This window comes from Neoarius graeffei, chromosome 21 (assembly GCF_027579695.1).
Source record: "Neoarius graeffei isolate fNeoGra1 chromosome 21, fNeoGra1.pri, whole genome shotgun sequence".
Taxonomy (NCBI): Eukaryota; Metazoa; Chordata; class Actinopteri; order Siluriformes; family Ariidae; genus Neoarius; species Neoarius graeffei.
This window is the reverse complement of record NC_083589.1, coordinates 22,405,872-22,422,862: the sequence shown is the minus strand read 5'-3', so window position 1 is coordinate 22,422,862 and position 16,991 is coordinate 22,405,872. Positions and strand designations below refer to the sequence as shown.

General features: G+C 42.4%; 1 protein-coding gene across 2 annotated transcripts in view; it reads left to right on the top strand.

The window, feature by feature from the left end:
* The first annotated feature begins 8,654 nt into the window (after window positions 1–8,654).
* Window positions 8,655–16,991, top strand: part of LOC132870042 (radial spoke head protein 9 homolog) — a 53,258-nt gene continuing 44,921 nt past the window's right edge. For both annotated transcript variants that reach the window (XM_060903586.1, XM_060903585.1), the window contains exon 1: window positions 8,655–8,881. In XM_060903586.1, coding sequence (XP_060759569.1) covers window positions 8,655–8,881 — 227 coding nt within the window. The remainder of the gene's footprint in view (window positions 8,882–16,991) is intronic.

The window sequence follows — 16,991 nt, the reverse complement described above, 5'->3', positions numbered from 1 at the left end:
TTAGATCAAAGGTGCTGGCAGCAGCTGTACAGTCAGTATGATCTAATTTTATATTGATTAGGTTACTGGAACAAACTCTCTGAATATTTCTACCTTTTTGTTGAGCTCAGGGAACAGACACAGTCTTGATGTAGTGGACCCTGAGTGAAGACTCTCTGCAGCTAGCAGACAGTCGGTTTAGCCTGTTCGTCTGCTCCCTGGCATTGCCTCTGGATTGATTGTCAGAAGTTAACTAGGCCTGTTCTGAGACTATAACCTATGCTGCAGGAAATGAAAGCAGCACCTTCCCGAGTGGAATGACCCTAACAGGCCAGCAGTGCCCTCAAAATTAGCCCAATTATCTATAAAGCCCACACTGTTTTCAGAGCACCACCTGGACAACCAGCAGTTCAGCGACCATAACCTGCTGTAAGCTACATCGCCATGCCATATTGGGATGAGGCCAGAGCATACTACAGCATCGGACATCACCTTCGCTAATTTAAACACCTCTACAAAGTTACTCTTAGTAGCCTCAGACTGACGAAGGCATATATCATTAGCTCCTGCATGGATAACTACTGTATCTTTGAGAACCTGTGCTTGCCTAGGACCCTAAGATTACCTGCTATGTCCGGCGCCCTGGCTCCCGGTATACACCTAACTAAAGCTGCTGGTGCCCCTAAAGGGTGAGCTAATTTCACGTGCCGTATGATAGAGTCCCCTATAACCAGAGCTCTTTCAGGTTTCTCAGTGGGTGCATCACTAAGGAGAGCAAACCTGCTCGACACATGACGCAGAGAGGAGTGGTGCTCCCGTGGGTGAGCCTCAGCGGTAGCTTTGGGTCTACGCTTATGCCGCCGAGTCATCACCCATTCGCCCCGCTGTAAGGGCTCTAATGCCGGAGTTGGGGGATTACTAACTCCACCTAGGGCATCCAGACTTTCCCCTACAGAAACTACACTGTTCTCACACTCACTGGCCTTCTCTAAAGCCTGGACATGCGCTTCTAATACTGTAATCTTCTCCATCAGAGAGCTAACTAATCTGCACTTATCACAAATAAAGCTATCGCTAGCGACGGAGGAAGAATGACTAAACATCCTGCACTCAGCACACTGAACAGACTGAAGTTGTGCCATGATGAAAGGCTTCACGTACCTTAATTGAAGATCTGTTGATATTAAAGCAGATCCCTATAATACTATAATAACACTCATGAAACATTATGTCAACAATGATTATTTTTACACTATGTTTATAATAAGTCTATAAGACATTTAGTAATTAACAATACAACTCTTCTTCCATAATAGAGTTAACATTTTGAGAACAAGATTCCAAGTAACTTTGTAACAAAATGACTATTAAAATTACTCAAAACTAGACACAGTAATATCATTTGGCATTCAGACTAAAATCTGCTAGACAAGAACTTAGAAAATATAAGAAAACACTGTGAAAGAGAAACCAATCAAAACCTAAAGAGCAAAAGTGATTATCATGCTATTACCATGTGAATAGTCTTTTATGAATGTGTAAGTGGGTGCTCAGTGCTCCGACTCAGGTGTGACTGAATAAGGTGGGGTGGATCCAGGAAAATGGGAAGGTAGTCGGGGGGTGTCAACCCAATAAAGCCGGGGGTCTGGGGGCCACCAGAGGCCCCCGGAAGCTCTGCAGTTTTTAAATGTCCACAGATGCATTTTGAGCTGTCAGAGACATGTTGTAAATTAACTCTCTTAAAGAAAATTACTATATCAAAAATATGTTTTAAAAGTAGGAACTTTCAAAACCATTTTATTCACCACTGAAAATGATCTTGTCAGTTGCAGGTAAATGCGTAGAACATAATTACAACTGACATACGGTAATATTTATGAAAGTTGCATTGTCATATAATGCATTACCACATGACACTACAGTGTAGTACACTGACCACAAAACACCTTATATCAATAAATTATTACTATTTTAGCAACTGCAATCTGAGCTCCTGCTCAGGACATTCACTGTACATATAAGACAGTGAATATACCCAGGTAAATTGAGGTAATGTAAATGGCCACTTAAGACAAAGCTTAATATCAAGATAACTATACGGTAAACAAAGACTGCAAGAGTTGCATGTCTATAATACAAAGTCAGTAACTGCAATCTGAGCTCCTGAGTCTTGTAGACTGAGAGAACTATACAATGATTGTGTGAGTTGTATGTGAACAAGTCCTCTAATGAGTCTTAGTTCCCAAGACTCAGGGGATTTCAAGCAGATTTTCTTCAGAGCTGTTGCCAAAAATCAACATCTCTCACAGACCTATCCAGCCGCTGTCGTAAAAATCAAAGTGAGGCAAAAAACAGCGTGTGTCCCATGTACATACATAGGGTATAGTAAGTACAGGGACAGCCTATTAATGAATATGAGCAGTAGCCGGACAGCCGACATGTGCACGCAATAAGCCTGCTGCAGCATCTTATCATTTTGGTTTGTGAACATGCATGTTAATGATACCATAAACATAAAAGGATGGCGCACACCCTTTACATGTAGTCTACAGTGCAGTCTGGGAATACAGTATGTCAATGCACAAAGTTCCCGCGCCCTGTTAAAATCCAACAGGACTTGCCCAGCTTGCTTTTCACTGCATTCGTGTCATGAGCAAAAAAAAACCTAAGCTAGGACCTACTATTAAATATACTGGAACAGGTTTGGGCTTCGTAGTTCCAGTGAATAGCCTCTTAGTCCCAGTAAAAGGCAATAGCATACAAGGACAATCTATACAATTGTGTGCTTTCAAAACTCATTGGAACAACAGTTTGCGGAAAGAACGTGTGGGTGTAATGGTCAGGTGTTTGCATACTTTTGGCCATATTATGTGTATAGGTGTACATTCCGCCAAAGTGTATATTTTCTTGTGTAAGTCCATCCATCCATCCATCCATCCATTATCTGTAGCCGCTTATCCTGTTCTACAGGGTCGCAGTCAAGCTGGAGCCTATCCCACTTGACTATGGGCGAGAGGCAGGGTACACCCTGGACAAGTCGCCAGGTTATTGCAGGGCTGACACAGAGACAAACAACCATTCACACTCACATTCACACCTACGGTCAATTTAGAGCTACCAATTAACCTAACCTGCATGTCTTTGGACTGTGGGGGAAACCGGAGCACCCGGAGGAAACCCACGCAGACACAGGGAGAACATACAAATTCCACACAGAAAGGCCCTTGCCAGCCGCTGGGCTCGAACCCAGGACCTTTTTGCTGTGAGGCAACAGTGCTACGCCACCGTGCCGCCCTATTGTATAAGTAATTTTTAAAATTAATTTATTTATTTTCTCATTCATTTTATCAGTAGCAACAGGTAGTGTGTACAAAGTGAGGGTTTTAAAGGGGCCAGCTCACCCCTCTCAGAATCCAGTTCATTGGTATTATTTTGAAAGCTACCTGTTTGCTCTCTGTGCAACAAAACCTCCACAAATTCACTGTTAGTGATCCCTTCGAAACCCATCTTGAACTTTTCCATCATCTATGTCATACATGGAAGCTCTGAACAAAATATGTCTTATTTTTTCTTTCCTTCGCGGTCCCCCGTGAGACCGCCGAGGCCGGTTCAGGTCCATTACAAAAGAATAACCATACGAAAAAGGAATGGATCAGCTCATCTCATTATCTGTAACCGCTTTATCCTGTTCTACAGGGTCGCAGGCAAGCTGGAGCCTATCCCAGCTGACTACGGACGAGAGCAGTGTTGTATAGTAACGAAGTAAAAATACTTCACTACTGTACTTAAGTACATTTTGGGAGATTTTGTACTTTCCTTGAGTTTTCAAATTTTTGAGAACTTTCACTTTTACTTCACTATATTTTTTAACTTAATTGCATACTTTTACTCCGATACATTTTCAAAGAGCCATTTAGTTACTCGTTACAAAAAAAGAAAGGAAAAAATGTGTTTTAACCCCACTGACTGCAATGAAGTCAGGACGTGCCTGGGCTTGTTCACCACTTGCGCATGACAACCAATAGGCTACACCTGTTGGCTTCACGCAGTCAGCAGAAAGCTAGCTTCGCAATCAACAGCCCTGATGGAAGAGGAGACGGAGACAGCAGCTACTTCGGCTACAAATGAAGAGGAACCTGATGATGAGCACCCCTGGCCGTATTTGAACACAATGTTCTCTTACGTTGATGTGAAGGATTCGTCCTATCGAATGAAGTGCCTCTTATGCCTTCCAAAAAACGTGGAAATTCTATCTTATAGAAACTCCCCGTCCAATCTAAAGAAACACATCGAGGTAAGTTCTAGGTTTATGAAATTGTTACAGTATATTCCCATTTCAGCAACCATAGTATGAATATTCTAGACACAATTGTGAAACCTTGAGCATTCCTGTACAAACAAACTTTGTTCTTCGGTTCCACGCGGTTTTGGCATTTGTTGGCTGTAGCAGGCTACCTAGCTGCGAGCCTTTTCGGCTCAAGGAAAGGCATAGCTGTAAGTGTAAGGAGGACGAATAGGGAAAACTGGCATACAAGTTCAAAATGGAAAAAATCATTAACACAATTGAAATGAGCTTTGTGTGTGCTTCTGCTATCTAAGTAACAAAGCAAGGGTTAGCAAAGCTTGCAATTCTGTCTTGGTGAACTGCTACACTGTCGAATTTCAGTGCTAGCTGGTGCGATGCCCATGGCGACATAACCTACAGTTTGGTTTTGAATATTTGACATTCAAATATATTCAAGCTGTGATGTAAATCACAGATTCTTCAAACAATTTTTACTGTCTTCATGATAATCCAGACTATACTGCAAGACAGTAAATTAAACAAAATCATACTATGATTTTCTACTATCCTAAATATTACTATATCACAAGTTAAATGCTCTTTTTAAATGAGTCCAATTTTAAATATTCAATTCCAACCAATTCATCATTGGCACTATGTAAGCCTATGTTTTATGCGTACAGCATGTTTTATTTAGCAACTTAAGCAAATTGGTAAATGTGATGCACTGTTTTTAAGTAATGTGTGGGTGAGTTAATTTGTGTTCAGTTTGACTAAATATAGTGTGTGTCCTTTTTTTGTCTGTTTCAGAGAAAGCATCTGCACCATGTTCAAAAATACATCGAATTGACCACAGCAAAGCGGAAAAGGGTCAGTGGAGCATCCACCACCAGCAAGCAGGCCACGTTAACACAGTCCTTGACCATGACACCTCAGAAGAGAATTGACAAGGCCATCGTTAAATACGTTGTACATGGGCTTCGGCCATTTTCTGTAGTTGAGCAGGAACCTTTCAGAGAATTAGTTAAGGACCTTGTCCCTAATGCCAAAATGATGTCCCAGGTGACTCTCACATCCATGATTGATGATGGCTTCAAACAAATGAAAACGGCTCTGACTGAGGCAATGAAGGGGGTCGACCACATTGCCACTACTACCGACTGTTGGTCTGTCAGAAGGCGAGGCTTCATCGGTGTTACTGCACACTGGATTGACCCTGAGACTCTTCAAAGATGTTCAGCAGCCTTAGCTTGAAGACAGTTGAGGGGTTCACACACATTTGACCTGCTAGCCAATGCTCTGAATGACATACTATACACGCGGAATTTGAGATTCGAGGCAAGATTGTGAGGATGACCACTGATAATGGTTCAAACTTTGTCAAGGCTTTCCGAGTGTTTGGGGAAGATGAGAACAACAATGCAGAGGGAGTTGAGGAAGCTGAAGAGTCTGCACAGTCTGAAGAGGAAGACGATGGTGGAGTGGATGAGGACGAAGATGTACAGTATGTTGATATGGCAGCTCTTCTAAATGAAGATGATGGCTTTGAATTTCAACTACCGAGACACCAACGCTGTGCTTGTTATATCTTAAATCTAATCGCTAGTGAAGATTCCACAAATGCAACCTCCAATGATGCATACAAAAAGCTGCACCATGCAACGTTTGGCAAGTGTTACGGCCTATGGAACAAATGTGGAAGATCCACACTTGCAGCTGAGATGATTGAAGATGTCTGTTCCATTCAGCTTCTAAGACCAAATAAAACAAGGTGGAATTCCTTGTTCATGGCCATGGAACGCCTACTCTGGATTAATAAAGAGAAGGGAGAGGGGGCCCTAAGAGCTATTGCCACCGACCTGAAGGTCCCAATGTAAGTAGACCTAAGAATTGTATGTTTTTTTATGAAAGTAAATATGGAATAACAGATACAGATAAACAAAACAGATTTCCAGTGTTTTTTGTTTTTCATCATAGGTGCTTTTTTTTTTTACATTGTATCAGAACTGTGAAATTTCTATTTAGTGTTCATGTATAATTCTTGGTTCCATCTAACAAATATCCGGGTGTCGTGTGCGTTCTTTTTTTGTCAACACAGGTTCAACCCAGCGGAACTTGCATTTCTCACTGAATATGCTGCTGTAATGAGCCCTGTCGCCCAAGCAACCAACATACTGCAAGCAGAGACCAATGCACAAATGGGGTGGCTACTTCCTACAATCCACCTGCTGACGGTCAAACTCGACAAGGTCAAGTTGCAGCTGAAGTACTGCAGGCATCTTGTTGATGCTCTACAGTCTGGAATTCAGAACCGTTTTGGGCACATGTTCAGGGATGCTGAGCTGGTTGCAGCTGCAATTCTTCTTCCCAAATTCCGAACGACATGGACGAAGGATGACGCTACCATCAAAATGGGTAAGGCATGCATATAGTTAAAAGTGTGTTTGTGTCTCAACACTTTGTAATATTAACAGTTTTGCATGTTTGTTGTAGGTGCATGAAATTGGACAATGAATGAGTGCAAAAAAATAAATTCAAATAATACTTTAATGTTTCACTTCCTTAGGCTGATATCACAACATGGTAGAAGGTTGCATTGCATCATTTAAGTACTGTAACTTTCTATATTTCAGGAATCGATTACATCAAGCAGCATATAGAGGATCCCTCCCTCCAGCTGGGTGCGACCAGGTCGAGTTCATCAGATGAGGATGACTTCTTCTCGTCCCTGCAGGTGTCGAAGACACAAGATGGTGCCAAACAGTTGGATGCCTACCTGTCCTGCTCAGCTGACCACATGGACTTGCTGAAGTCCTTCCCTTCTGTTTGCAAGCTGTCTGTCAAGCTCAACACGCCACTGCCAGCATCAGCAGCATGCGAAAGGCTGTTCAGCATAGCAGGGCTTGTTTTCAGCCCATGGAGAGTACGGCTAAATTCTAGGCATTTTGAAAGCCAGCTGCTTTTGAAGATGAACAGAAAGTTTTACAGTTTCAAGTGATGGCGGGGGTTATGTGCAAGGATGACCTCAAAGGAGGTTTAAGTTAGAGGGGAAGAATAAAAAGGTCAAGGGCAAAAGTGTGTATTGGAGATGGGGAAGTGGGGCTTGAATGTGCAAAAAGAAAATCTGTTGGTGCTATGTTAAATGTTAAGATTTAGTTTATAAAGTGCAATAACGGTAGCAGCTCTTTTTTGTTTTATATTTTGTCTTGATGGTGTGATGTATGCCTCATTTTCAGTACTATTTTTTCAAAAAAAGGTTTCAAACTGTGGTCATCCTCTTCAGATGCCAGATAAGCTTCAGTTTTCTCCAAATTACTTTTTTCTTTTGATTATTATGACAGCAATTGGTCGTGTATGCACCTCCATAGTTTATAAAGTGCAATAACAGTAGCAGCTTTTTTTTTTAATGTTTTTTTTCTTAATGGTGTGATGTATGCCTAATTTTCAGTACTTTCTCTTAGTTTAAAAAACAAAGGGAAAAAATGAGAAAAAAAGTGTCAAAACTGTGGTCTCCATCTTCAGATGCCAGATAGGCAGCTTCATTTTTCTCCCAATTTATTTTTTTCTTGTTTATAATGGTTGTGTGTGCACCTCTATTTTCAGCAGTGTAATTGCTTGTCATGAACCATTGGTGACAAATTACCTTCAGTTTACCAAAATATTAAAAATATTACAAATTCAGATTGCCTTTGCTTGTTTACTTTTACGTGTTTAATTACATTACTTGAGTACATTTATTTTTGCATTACTTGTCATACTTAAGTGCAAGAAATGTCAGATACTTTAAGACTTTAACTCAAGTAACATTTCGATCAGTCACTGACTAAAGTCATTTTTTGGAAGGGTACCAATACTTTTACTTGAGTGTGATTTCCCAGTACATGCAACACTGGGCGAGAGACACCCTGGACAAGTCGCCAGGTCATCACAGGGCTGACACATAGATACAGACAACCATTCACACCTACGGTCAATTTAGAGTCACCAGTTAACCTAACCTGCATGTCTTTGGGGGAAACCGGAGCACCCGGAGGAAACGGGGAGAACATGCAAACTCCACACAGAAGGGCCCTCGCCGGCCACGGGGCTCGAACCCCGACCTTCTTGCTGTGAGGCGACAGCGCTAACCACTACACCACCGTACCGCCCCCAATCAGCAGTAAAAAATAAAAATAAAAATCCTACACACAGCTGAAAACAAACTCTGCTGTTTCCTTGTCGACGCGTTTGCGTGTCGTGTTGCTATGGCAACTAGTATCCATGACTTTTGTTTACCGTAGCAACCCCGAACTCACACTTACGACTAGAAGGTTCCAAACTAGCGTGATCTCATTAACCACCTTAGATTTTTATAATCATTATAAGCAAATCTGTATATCAGGTAACAGAGATGGACTCCAGCACTTTGTTGTACTCATTGGATTTAGTGTGTGGGAACGGGCTGACCCTGAGCACCGAGCAGAGAGCAGCACTACACACTTCTCTCCTCCTCCTGAAGAGAAATTACAAATTCAACCGAGTCCTGTTTTGGGGGAAGATCCTGGGAATTAAAAACGATTATTTCATTGCTCAGGGGGTTGGAGAAGATGAACTGAGGGATAGAAAGTATTTATACAGGTAAGACATACACTCACCAGTCACTTTAACAGGAACAGCTGTACACCTGCTCATTTACACAGTAATTCAATCAGCCAATCATGTGGCAGCAGGGCAATGAATCACATCATGCAGATACAGATGAAGACCTTTAATGTTCACATCAAACATCACAATGGGAGAAAAGTGTGGTCTCAGCAGTTTACATATTTCGTGTCATTATACCACAACCCTGATCTGTAGAAAACAGTTTCTAAATATGAACGAATGGATGCATGAATACTTATCATTAATCCATACATTCATATTAGCTTTACTGATGAGAACATACACTATATGATCAAAAGTGGACACCTGACCCTCAGACCCATATCAGAATCAGAATCAGAACCCATTGCCAAGTACAGTGGATATAAAAAGTGTGCACACCCCGTTAAAATGATAGGTTTTTCTGATGTTAAAAAAAAAATAGACCACGATAAATAATTTCAAAACTTTTCCCACCTTTAATGTGACCTATAACCTGTACAATTCAATTGAAAAACAAACAAATCTGTTAGGGGGACAAACAAAACAAAACAAAAAAATCTACAATAAGCTGGTTGCATAAATGTGCACATCCTTAAACTAATACTTTGTTGAAGCACCTTTTGATTTAATTACAGCATTCAGTCTTTTTAGGTCGGAGTCTATCAGCCTGCCACGTCTAGGCTTGGCAATATTTGCCCACTTTTCCTTGCAAAAGCACTTCAAATCTGTCAGATTGCAAGGACATCTCTTATGCCCAGCCCTCTTCATGTCACCCCACAGATCTTTAATTGGATTTAGGTCTGGGCTCTGGCTGGGCCATTCCAAAACTTTTGTGGGGTCATTGTTGTGCTGAAAGATGAAATTCCTCTTCATCTTCTGCTTTCTAGCAGACACCTGAAGGTTTTGGGCCAAAATTTACTGGCATTTAGAACTGTTCATAATTCCCTCCACTTTGACTAAAGCCCCTGTTTCAGCTGAAGAAAAACAACCCCAAAACATGATGCTGCCACCACCATGCTTCACTGTGGATATGGTGTTCTTTTGGTGATGTGCAGTGTTGTTTTTGCACCAAACATACCTTTTGGAATTGCGGCCAAAAAGTTCAACCTTGGTTTCATCAGACCATAACACATTTTCCCACATGCTTTTGGGAGAGTTGATGTATTTTTTATTTTTTATTTTTTGCAAAATTTAGCTGGGCCTGGATGTTTTTCTTTGACCCTACCTCATAGTCCAGACATATGGAGAATACGGGCGATTGCTGTCACATGTAGTACACATCCAGTATTTGCCAGAAATTCCTGCAGCTCCTTCAGTGTTGCTGTAGGCCTCCTGGCAGCCTCCCAGACCAGTTTTCGTCTTGTCATCAATTTTGGAGGGACATCCAGTTCTCGGTAATATCACTGTTGTCCCATATTTTATCCACTTCTTGATGACTGTCTTCACTGTGCTCTATGGTATATCTAATGCCGTGGAAATGTTTTTGTCCCCTTCTCCTGGCTGATACCTTTCAACAACGAGATCCCTTTGATGCTTTGTAAGCTCTCTGTGAACCCTGGCTTTTGCTGGAGGAGGCAACTGAGTAAATATCTCATCTCATCTCATTATCTCTAGCCGCTTTATCCTTCTACAGGGTCGCAGGCAAGCTGGAGCCTATCCCAGCTGACTACGGGCGAAAGGCGGGGTACACCCTGGACAAGTCGCCAGGTCATCACAGGGCTGACACATAGACACAGACAACCATTCATACTCACATTCACACCTACGGTCAATTTAGAGTCACCGGTTAACCTAACCTGCATGTCTTTGGACTGTGGGGGAAACCGGAGCACCCGGAGGAAACCCACACGGACACGGGGAGAACATGCAAACTCCACACAGAAAGGCCCTCGCCGGCCCCAGGGCTCGAACCCAGGACCTTCTTGCTGTGAGGCGACAGCGCTAACCACTACACCACCGTGCCGCCCTTATTTGGGAATAGTCAGAGTCATTTTAATTGATGGCAGGTGTGAACCCCCAAAGACTGAATGCTGTAATTAAATCAAAAGGTGCCTCAACAAAGTATTAGTTTAAGGGTGTGCACACTTATACAACCAGCTTATTATATGTGGGTTTTTAAAAAAAAATGTTTTTCCCCCTAACAGATTTGTTTGTTTTTCAATTGAATTGTACAAGTTATAGGTCACATTAAAGTTAGGAAAAGTTTTGAAATTACTTATTGTCTTATTATTTTACATCAGAAAAACCTATAATTTTAACAGGGTGTGTACACTTTTTATATACACTGTATGTTCTCACATACAAGCAATTTGCTTTGGTGGTTGATGGTAAAACAGTTAAGATAAAACAACTTAAAAATAGACAAAAGTAGTTATATAAGTACAATTAAAAATAAGAAAAATCTAAAATATACAAATTTGAAAAATAGACATACAACCCCGATTCCAAAAAAGTTGGGACAAAGTACAAATTGTAAATAAAAACGGAATGCAATAATTTACAAATCTCAAAAACTGATATTGTATTCACAATAGAACATAGACAACATATCAAACGTCGAAAGTGAGACATTTTGAAATTTCATGACAAATATTGGCTCATTTGAAATTTCATGACAGCAACACATCTCAAAAAAGTTGGGACAGGGGCAATAACAGGCTGGAAAAGTTAAAGGTACAAAAAAGGAACAGCTGGAGGACCAAATTGCAACTCATTCGGTCAATTGGCAATAGGTCATTAACATGACTGGGTATAAAAAGAGCATCTTGGAGTGGCAGCGGCTCTCAGAAGTAAAGATGGGAAGAGGATCACCAATCCCCCTAATTCTACGCCGACAAATAGTGGAGCAATATCAGAAAGAAGTTTGACAGTGTAAAATTGCAAAGAGTTTGAACATATCATCATCTACAGTGCATAATATCATCAGAAGATTCCGAGAATCTGGAAGAATCTCTGTGCGTAAGGGTCAAGGCCGGAAAACCATACTGGGTGCCCGTGATCTTCGGGCCCTTAGACGGCACTGCATCACATACAGGCATGCTTCTGTATTGGAAATCACAAAATGGGCTCAGGAATATTTCCAGAGAACATTATCTGTGAACACAATTCACTGTGCCATCTGCCGTTGCCAGCTAAAACTCTATAGTTCAAAGAAGAAGCCGTATCTAAACATGATCCAGAAGCGCAGACGTCTTCTCTGGGCCAAGGCTCATTTAAAATGGACTGTGGCAAAGTGGAAAAGTGTTCTGTGGTCAGACGAATCAAAATTTGAAGTTCTTTATGGAAATCAGGGACGCCGTGTCATTCAGACTAAAGAGGAGAAGGACGACCCAAGTTGTTATCAGCGCTCAGTTCAGAAGCCTGCATCTCTGATGGTATGGGGTTGTATTAGTGCATGTGGCATGGGCAGCTTACACATCTGGAAAGACACCATCAATGCTGAAAGGTATATCCAGGTTCTAGAGCAACATATGCTCCCATCCAGACAACGTCTCTTTCAGGGAAGACCTTGCATTTTCCAACATGACAATGCCAAACCACATACTGCATCAATTACAGCATCATGGCTGCGTAGAAGAAGGGTCCGGGTACTGAACTGGCCAGCCTGCAGTCCAGATCTTTCACCCATAGAAAACATTTGGCACATCATAAAACGGAAGATAGGACAAAAAAAGACCTAAGACAGTTGAGCAACTAGAATCCTACATTAGACAAGAATGGGTTAACATTCCTATCCCTAAACTTGAGCAACTTGTTTCCTCAGTCCCCAGACGTTTACAGACTGTTGTAAAGAGAAAAGGGGATGTCTCACAGTGGTAAACATGGCCTTGTCCCAACTTTTTTGAGATGTGTTGTTGTCATGAAATTTAAAATCACCTAATTTTTCTCTTTAAATGATACATTTTCTCAGTTTAAACATTTGATTTGTCATCTATGTTCTATTCTGAAAAAAATATGGAATTTTGAAACTTCCACATCATTGCATTCCGTTTTTATTTACAATTTGTACTTTGTCCCAACTTTTTTGGAATCAGGGTTGTATTTAAGGAGTACGTGCATAGGTTGTTTTGAAGTCCAAGCTGTATGTCAACAGTATGTCACAGAATGTGCAAAAATAGGTCACAGGATGAAGATGAAGAAGAATCAAAGCAAAAGAAAGAAAGAAAGCACAACTTTATTCATCACACACTTGTGAAATTTCCTCACTGCATTTAACCCATCTGAAGCAGTGAACACACACACAATCATGACATGAATGTGCGAGAAGAAGATAATATGTGCAGTAGGTTAAATAAATAACCAGGCTATACAGTGTGTGCCAGAATGTGCAATAAATGTTCACAGGATGAAGATATATGGCATGACCATGAAATGTGCAAAATCACAGTTTAGAGAGGAAATGCATTTATTTTACAGAATGAGAGTGTGAGTCGGTGGTGTAGTGGTTAGCACTGTCGCCTCACAGCAAGAAGGTCCTGGGTTCGAGCCCCGGGGCCGGCGAGGGCCTTTCTGTGTGGAGTTTGCATGTTCTCCGCGTGGGTTTCCTCCGGGTGCTCTGGTTTCCCCCACAGTCCAAAGACATGCAGATTAGGTTAACTGGTGACTCTAAATTGACCGTAGGTGTGAATGGTTGTCTGTGTCTATGTGTCAGCCCTGTGATGACCTGGCGACTTGTCCAGGGTGTACCCCGCCTTTTGCCTGTAGTCAGCTGGGATAGGCTCCAGCTTGCCTGTGACCCTGTAGAAGGATAAAGCGGCTAGAGATAATGAGATGAGAGTGTGAGTTAAGAGTTTAGAGTCAGTGGGGGTCTTTAACCTTATTGATTAGACCAGCTGCAGTGGGGAAAAAGCTGGCCTTATGGTGTGGGATTTTGGTTTTGATGGACCACAACCTCCTACCAGAGGGAAGTGACTCAAACAGTTTGTGTCTGGGGTGAGAGGGGCCAACCACAATCCTTTCTGTTCTCAGTGTCTGTATCCACTGTATGGATTCATACAGGTCCTGAAGAGATGGAAGGTTGCAGTCAATCATTTTCTCAGCAGAGAAAATGATGTGCTGCAGTCTGCCCTTGTGCCTGCCAGTGGTAGCAGTGTACCAGATGGTGATGGAGGAGGTGAGGATAGACTCGATGATGGCGGTGTAAAAGTGCACCATCACTGTCTTTGAGAGATCAAACTTCAACTGCTGCAGGAAGTACATCCCCTGCTGTGCTTTCTTGGTGAAAGAGAGAGAGCAGATATTCATCTCCCACTTGAGGTCCTGAGTGACTGCAGTGCCCAGGAAGCAGAAATACTCCATAAAGGTTCCTGGGGATTCAAACAGGGTGATGGGTGAGTGTGTGGAAGAGGTCCTCCTGAAGTCTACAGTTGTCTCCACTGTCTTTAAAGCATTGAGCTCCAAGTTATTCTGCCTGCACCAGGACACCAGATGGTCAATCTCCCATCTGTAGGCAGACTCATCCTCATCAGAGATGAGTCCAGTGAGGATGGTGTCATCTGTTAACTTTAAGGCTCAGTCCCACTGGCCGATGGACACAAAACGTATGCAAAAAGGACACAGCGGACGAGCAAAATTTCGGGGGTGGCTCTATCCATTTTCATCCACTCCAGAAATGGACAAAAATGGCGAAAATTTGCGAAAACAGAACGGAAAAGAACGGACGTGGGTAGTATATAGCGGGGATGTTAAACGCATGTTCATAGGAAGCCTAGCGGATGAAAGCGGATGGAAGTGGATGACAGCTTCGAAGGGGTTACCAGTGATAACTGAGAAGCGGACGCATAGCAGAAAGAGTGGATGCATAGCGGATGAAGAGGATGCATCACGTACGCCTAACGGAAACAAAGGGGATGTTGCGCGGATGTATATTGGATGCAGACTGTTCACTGCGCATGCGGGGGGTATGAATTGCGTCTGCTCCGCGGATATAAAGGGATGCAGCACGCACGCCGTCAGCATAAAGTGGAAAGACGTGCTGGCGGCTACATCGATACATCTCTACTACTAGATGATTTTCTCCCCCTTTTTATACAAAATATCGATTGTCCGCTAGGTGTCCTTCTACATACTCTAGACATACTCCAGACATCCTAAATATATGAGATACATCCCAGATATAAACGCTTTGTCCGTTTTGAATACTTTATATACGAGATGCATACGCTTACATCCTTTCTATTTCCGTGCTACTAACGATGAATAGACGTTTCATGTACCTTATCTTTCCTCCCTCTTTCCGTTTTCAGCTGCAGCGGATGTGAGTTGCGAGGATGCCCAGAGGATGCAGAGAGGATACAGCAGACGTTTAACGGATGATAACGGACATAGAACGTTTGTTGCTCGTATATGTCGCGGATTTACATCGTACACGGCGGAAAGTTCATCCATTCTAAAAGTTTTGTGCAGCTCAAAACTTTTTGCACGGATGAAATCACAGTGGACGGATGCTCGATGGATAGAGCGTATGAAGCACGTATGCAATGAGTACACAACGGATGCGTAGCGTTTTCCAACGGATGGCAAAGATTTTTTTACGTTTTACATCCTCTTTGCATCCGTAAGTGCAGTGGGACCGGGCCTTTAGGAGCTTGACAGACTGATGACTGGAGGTGCATCTGTTGGTGTACAGGGAGAAGAGTAGAGGAGAGAGGACGCAGCCTTGAGGAGATCCGGTGCTGATGCTTCGGGAGTCAGAGATGTGTTTTCCCAGCTTCACATGCTGCTTCCTGTCAGACAGGAAGTCAGTGATCCACCTGCAGGTAGAGACAGGCATGCTCAGCTGGGAGAGCTTGTCCTGCAGAAGAGCCAGGATGATAATTTTGAAGGCAAAACTGAAATCCACAAACAGGATCCTAACATAGGTTCCTGGGGAGTCCAGGTGCTAGAGGATAAAATGAAGAGCCATGTGGCCAGGATCGTCTGTAGGTCTGTTGGGTCTATAGACAAACTGCATGGGGTCCAGGTGTGGATGACTGATGGCTTTAAGGTGGTAAAGCACAAGGTGCTCAAAGGATTTCATAACTTACAGAAGTCAGGGCGATGGATCTGTAGTCATTTAGTCCTGTAATCCTTGGCTTTTTGGGGATGGGGATAATGGTGGAGGCCTTGAAGCAGGCTGGCACATGGCACGTCTCCATCATGGACCATGATGTGGTTAGAGTGGCCTAGTGTAGCGTGAGGGACAGCATGATCGGCATTGTTGACTGTAGTATAGCAGTGATCCAAAATATTCTGCTCCCTGGTTGGGCATTTAATACACTGTTTGTATTTGGGATGGTCATGGCTGAGGTCGCATCTCCCATAACCCGGTATGGAACAGAATGGGACGGTACAGTACTGTCATGTATTTTAATGTGGTGTCACGTATTTTCTTATATTTGCCTTCCGGGTTTTTATATGCTGTTTCGTCCCATGTGTAACAAGTGTTCCGTCCCGCAATACCATTTTTGTGACATTTATTTACATAATGTATAATCTTACCTTTTTTGTTCCAGTTTCACAGAGACATCCATCACGTCCACCATTTTATTAATCGGTACTTACATTAGTCATCCCACCTTTATAGATGAACCCGTCCCATCACGTATGATAAATAATGTTAGAAGAAAAACAAAATATATTGTTTAGTTGTTTTATTCAGAATCAGAAACTCTTTTATTGCCAGGTGTGCGAACACACACGAGGAATTTGACTCTGGTACCACTTAGCTTTCATAGTACAACACAGATAAAAGCGTACACACAAAACGAACAAACAAACAAAACAAAGGAATGGTGCATAGTAGGGAATAATAGGAAATATAGGAAATACAGAGAGAGAGTCTAACTGCAGTGATCTTCAGGGGAAGATTGTTGCTCCAGCAACGACCTTGAGGCAGTGCTGGCTGGGAGAGCCGAAGATAAGATTGGAATTTGTTTAGGCTTGAGACGAGTAGATGTGGCAGACTATCCCGCTTGTCCATTCTGGTCACTAAAATGATCCATATCTCTCTGCAAAGCCATCAACTTCTCCAATATGGAATCCACCAAGCGGCTCAAGTTTTGAATAGCCACAGTCTGAGTGCTGACAGCTCTGCCCACCGCTTCAATCATGTTGGGCAGCT